General features: G+C 39.2%; 1 protein-coding gene across 2 annotated transcripts in view; it reads right to left on the bottom strand.

The window, feature by feature from the left end:
• Positions 1 to 436: 436 nt before the first annotated feature.
• Positions 437 to 5,840, bottom strand: part of LOC106521717 (solute carrier family 2, facilitated glucose transporter member 11) — an 8,151-nt gene continuing 2,747 nt past the window's right edge. For both annotated transcript variants that reach the window (XM_014014405.1, XM_014014404.1), the window contains exons 5-12: positions 5,572 to 5,701; positions 5,346 to 5,494; positions 4,760 to 4,947; positions 4,547 to 4,657; positions 2,243 to 2,344; positions 2,083 to 2,158; positions 1,562 to 1,689; positions 437 to 1,453 (exon numbers count right to left, since the gene is read on the bottom strand). In XM_014014405.1, coding sequence (XP_013869859.1) covers positions 1,259 to 1,453; positions 1,562 to 1,689; positions 2,083 to 2,158; positions 2,243 to 2,344; positions 4,547 to 4,657; positions 4,760 to 4,947; positions 5,346 to 5,494; positions 5,572 to 5,701 — 1,079 coding nt within the window. In that variant the 3' untranslated portion in view covers positions 437 to 1,258. The remainder of the gene's footprint in view (positions 1,454 to 1,561; positions 1,690 to 2,082; positions 2,159 to 2,242; positions 2,345 to 4,546; positions 4,658 to 4,759; positions 4,948 to 5,345; positions 5,495 to 5,571; positions 5,702 to 5,840) is intronic.

Raw genomic sequence — 5,840 nt, 5'->3', positions numbered from 1 at the left:
ACCCAATTGAGATCAAGATATGCTAATAATAAAAAAATATTTTACATTTGACACTCATTCACTCTCATACAGAAGTAAAACATTGCTTTTCTAACAAAATTGTTAAAAAAAGTAATTAAATCTCAAATTTAAATTATTATCATTAATCTAAATATAAGGAAAGATTAAAGACTAATTGAACTCATGGCATAAAATGATGCACATAAATAAAAAGTAACAAAAATGAATTTTAATGATTTTATCACTGGACTTGAACAGTAAATATCCAACAGTAAAAATTTTTATTCTAAGCTTCATTGGGGTCAGATGCAAAAGCASGTCATTATGGTTCAGAAACAAATCCCAACCCTGAAAAATCATCTGGATCATCTGAAGGCTGTTACATTACCGCTGAAGAAGTTTCTGAACTGGATGGAATAAAAAATTGCGTTCAGTCTGTCTTATGAAGGTTTTATTTTTACTTTTTCGACCAAAAATATGATCCGTTTCACTTTAAGACACCAGATTTTAAATGAACCATTACATTTTTACCATCTTTAAAAATAATAAATGAACTTCACAGCAAATGATTGGAGCTTTGTTTTACTGTCAAAGAACATTGCAGTTTATTGTTGAACCGTGTCTCAACYTTGAAAGAAAAAGATATGATGATTTGAATAAAACTTTTGCACATATTGTACCTATGAAAAGCTCTAACTCCTGCTGTTTTCTTTTAATTTGGTTACTGGCCTGTAGTACAAATACCCGCTCATTACATGGACTGTACAACCAAAGCAGAAAAACTGTCAGTATGCAGATATTTCTGCTCCAGATTGTGTCTTATGCAGTTTATTTGTGTTGGTTTTACTGGTTCTAATGAACTTTTTGATCTTTCTGATTAATCTTGCTAATGCATTCCAGTAAATACCCCCCACCCCCACCCACCATTTGTTCGCCTGATCACATGCAGCCCAGAGGGATTAGAAAAACAAGCTCAGATTTAAAAAATGACTTTACTTTTAACTTGTTTGCACCTTTTACAAAACTTGCTGTATTTTTTATTTATTTATTTAATTTATTTAAAAAATCTAAGCAATGCACCTTTGATAGAGGTAGTACAAAGAATCATTTAAAACATTCAAATGTTGCACAAACTCTCTTTATGTTTGTGGACATGTGTTACTGCTCTTTATATGATTTATTATGACAGCATGTTACATCTCTGATATGTTGTTCTTGTTTTTGTGGCCGGTTCTGCAGAGAAGACTCTGACTCCGTTTCACAAAGGCGTTGATAAGAGGACCGTTCCGGCTCCATCAGCACCACAAGACTTTCTCTTATTGAAGGTCTGGAACTCATTTTGGATCTCCACAAAGGTTTTGTTTTTTGTTTCAGGAACAACGAGGACGATGTAGACCGTCACCAAGCAGCAGACGACCAAGAAGACCAGGAAACAGTACTGCTGGAGCCCAATCTGTGAGAATTGAAGCAGACATCATGGATCAAACAGGCACAATGCACCATAAAACAATTTCAAGGTGATGTTTTATTTATTTTTTTAAAAACAACTCTGAGAACTGACCACAATAAAAGGGAAGACCAGGCCGATGAAGAAGAAGCTGAGCCAGTTGACGGATCCGGCGATCATGAAGGCAGCAGGGCGAGTGGTCTGAGTGAAGAGCTCTGTGGTTAAGATGTTGGTCACACCACCTTCACAGAAAAACAGCCAATAACCAAAACTATGTTTGATTTGTTTGGTGCTGTGAGTGTGTCAATATCTCTGACTCCATATGGACAATAAAAATACAGTCTTCATACTCTGGACAAGCAGTAACAATAAAGCTGCAGTTATGAACTAATCCTAATCTGTCTGTTTTAGAAGATTGTAAAAGTTTGCACAACGCAGGTTAAAAAAACTCAATAATATCAAAACACTGGAATTTAAATCACGTCCCTCAAAAAAACTTTTCTTTTCATGAATCTTTTCATTTTGCATGCATCATCTAGCATCCATCAGAGGGCGCTGTAGCACCCTCTGCACCTCTACTTCCTTCAGCCTTGTCATTAAAAGCCAAGTGAAATGTTCCTGCTTTAGTTGCTTACCTGGTCCCAAGCCAAAACTCAAGATAAAGGCAAAGACACAGGCCATGCTCAGGTATGGAAAAATCGGGCTGACATCCTGAGAGAAAAGAGATTATAATAAAAAAATTAAATAAAAGGATGTAAGTATGGTGCAGATTTGGGGTTTTGAGAACAAAGGTACCTGGAAAGTGAGGGTGAGCGTGAATAAAATGCAGCAGATGCTCATCAGGATGTATCCTCCCGTGATGAGGACCTTCCTTCCCAGACATTCGATGAGCAGACCCTGAGACACACAGYGGGTCACAAGACCAGAAACTCTGAATTAACTCTGACTCCTGCTGTGTTCAGCTCCTTTCACACTATCTCTGAACATTTTATCTTTATTCACAATTAACCCACTTTTTTCTGTCTGTAACTGAATTTTCATGATCAGTTTTTGCCACAAATCTACAATTCTTATTCCAAATTGAAGGTTATTTAAAAGCAGATACAGTTATATGTGAATGTTTAATTGTTTTAGAAAATACACATTGGAGTTAAACACCAGCAAAACAAAATGTTGCTGTAATTAGGAAACTCAACAAATTCTTTATAAATTATTTATTAATTTTTTTGGATAGGTGATTAATACTTGTTTGGATTTTTTTTTTCGGTCAGACTTCTTACAAAGTGTCTGTAAAGGTTTGTCTTGCTGAAATAATCACTAATCCTGATTGCTGAYTGGACTGTGTGCTGATGATGATTAATTTTCTCTGAATTTCTAAAATCAGTTTCAAATTTTGAGTTTATCAGAGCCATCAGCTCCATGGTGGTGCTGCTGATTAGAGTTGTTGTCTCACAGCAAGGAGGTTCATAACTAAGCAGGTGTTCTTCCTGCATAGACTTTGCATGTTCTGCTTGTGCACGTTTAGGTTTCCTCCAGTAACTATGTTTTATACACATGCCTGTCGGGTTATTAGCACCTCTAAGGGTGCTTTTCCGTTGACGTTCCAATCCGGTTCCAGTGGGTGTGTTTTGGGTGATTGGTGGAGGTGGTTTTTGTTTTTTTTCAAAAAAGAGTTAAGCTGGAAACATACTCCCTCCGACGCTGACGGGTCAACGCACGGTCACGTGGTTGTTCGGTAGTCGTTTTCGCACACACGTTTCCCTGAGACACCCCGCGCCAAGCTTAGGAAACCCCACTCCCACTGCAGCATACACTGCGTGCAACAGCTGACAATGCAGAAAAAATGTCAGACTCATCACTCACCCGGCATATTTATCCACATCTGTCCTGGTTAAAGCTCCACATTTTTTATCAGTCAGATTCCTCCACGCACAATGTCTGTTTAATCTCCATTCACAAGTTTTTCACAGTTGGACTATCTTTATAAAACTCTGCTTACTGGTAACAGTCGGCTCTGGGAGCGAGTTGTTTTCTTTTTTATTTTACCGAGAGGAACCGTCCGAGCGCTTTCAGCACAAGCAAACACGCCCACGAACTTCAGACCAATCACACATTACCATTGTTGCGGGAGGGGGGTAAAAAGTTCTGCCGGTGGTTTGTGCCAAAAGGGTCGGCCGAGACGACGCTGCGAACACCGGTGACGTAATTTTCGTCATGAAACTGCAACAACCCGTGCCAACTTCAGCAGTTTGGAGGGAGTATGTTACCAGCTTTAATGCGCAAAATGAGAGATGGAAACACATTTGCCGAATAAGTTCATAATTTTTAAAAATTCACTAAAAATTTGAATTAAAGTTGGATGGAAACACAACTAATGTTGATGCTACAATTGAAAAAATGGTGCCTCGAGTTGTTGTTGTAAAGGCAGCTCAGACACAACCAGTGACGAACAGTGTTCTGACATCGCATTTTGGTGTCGACTGGGACCACATGGAACATCAACGAAGTTGGTACTAAAAAAAGGGCTGGTTCCATGAATCTGGCCTAATGGGAATGGCTTGGAACCGTACCGAACCGTACTGACACTACACTAAGTGGCACTAGTGGAAAAGGGGCGTGAATTGTCCCTCGATGTGAGTGCAGGTTTGTTTGTCTCTGTCTGGCCCTGTGATGAACTGAATTCTCTGGATCATCTGACAAATACTTTTAAAGAGGTTATTTCACTAAATCCTAAGTACATCTTTAACAACCAGACTTATTGTGTTTATCCTCATGGTATTTCTGAGAACATGTGTCTTTGTGAAACAATACTTTTCATCCTGTTGTTCTCCTGATCTGTTCAATTGTGAGATGTTCAYCCAGAAGTTTTTTTTYAATTACAACTTTTTTACCCWTCAGATTCATGCTACAAAGAGCAYAAGTATATAATAAGCAAACCATTYAATCATTTTATGTGATTTTGTTGTAATTGTATCTATTGAAACGAAGAAAAACAGCTGATTTCACACTTAGTGTCTCTCACTTGAAGCATCACAATTTATTTGTCTAAAACAATAATTTAAGACAGTCTCGCAGATTTGTTGAGAAACTCATACTTACACATGTTAAAGCTGTAACACATTCACAGGCTCCAGTGCCGACAGTTGCATACGGGATTTTCTCAGCAGGAATACCTGACTGTCTGAAAACATAATCTGCATAAAAATAAATCTGCAGAGAAAAGAATAGAAGAGAAAGACACACATGCTTGATTATTTTAACCCTTTTTCCCCCTCCTAAGTCACTGAAGTTACAGTGAGAGGTCATACGCACAGCATTGATGCCATTCAGCTGCTGAGCCATGTTGAGCAGAAYGATAGTGAGAAGCTGCCAACGCACGCTGCCGTCACTGAAGAGCTCCCAGGGTTTCTTGGCCTGGAAACCCACCAAGTTACTCTTTTCCTTCTCTATGTCCTCCAACGCGCCATCACAGTCAGCCGAACCATGCAGCTGCCTCAGGGCTGCATACAGGAGAACACATGACATYTTCTGTACGCACCATTCTTCTCATCTGATCAGGCTGCGAGAGCCTGACTTATTTTTAAGATCCACTCAAAAGGTTTTCAGCGTTGCACCACTTTTTTCCCCCACATTAGAGCGTGATCTGAAAGAGCTCACATGCTTGAACCGACAACCACTGTGAGAGAAATATCCCTGCCTCCAGCAGTCGGAGCAGCAATGAATTTATTTAATTTAGTTTGGACTTCTTTGGCYATGTTTGGACTGAAAGCCTTCAGATTTTGATACACATCTGGTCATATCTACGACTGAAACATCCTTCTCATGGTTGTTGTTCAAACCAGCAGCAACCCACAAAAAGAGAATATGTTTTAACCTTTGATAAAGCAAGCTACTTCACCTTTTTTACATTTCTCATCATCTCCTTTATCAATCAGCAGGTAGCGTGGGCTCTCAGGGAACCAGGGCAGGATGAGGAGCTGCAGTAATGCAGGAATAAAGGTGGTGGACAGCAGGACGGGCCAGTTCTCCTCTTYACCCAGGACTTCCCTGTGTGAGCGCACAAACATGTCAGATCAGTATCTCTTACCTGTTGCTGTTTAAGGTATTTTGAGTTCAGCATTTACTTGAGTCCCATCACTTGTCCGGTTAAAATGCCACCAGTGATGAAAACAGAGGTTCCCATTCCCATGGCCCCTCGTAACGCCGTCGGAGCGATTTCCCCCAAGTAAAGAGGTTGAACGCATAAAGCAACGCCTAATATAAAATAAAGATCAGATATATTTTAAATGTTTGATCTGCTGTCACCCAGTATATCAAGTTAAGCCTAAAAGGACTTATACCAAAAGCTTCTACCAATGAAGCTTTCTAACTTTTGTTTAATTTTATTTACATA

The sequence above is a fragment of the Austrofundulus limnaeus genome, unplaced genomic scaffold (assembly GCF_001266775.1).
Source record: "Austrofundulus limnaeus strain Quisiro unplaced genomic scaffold, Austrofundulus_limnaeus-1.0 Scaffold114, whole genome shotgun sequence".
Taxonomy (NCBI): Eukaryota; Metazoa; Chordata; class Actinopteri; order Cyprinodontiformes; family Rivulidae; genus Austrofundulus; species Austrofundulus limnaeus.
Note: the sequence above shows the minus strand (reverse complement) of the source record. Positions and strands in the feature narration are given on the sequence as shown.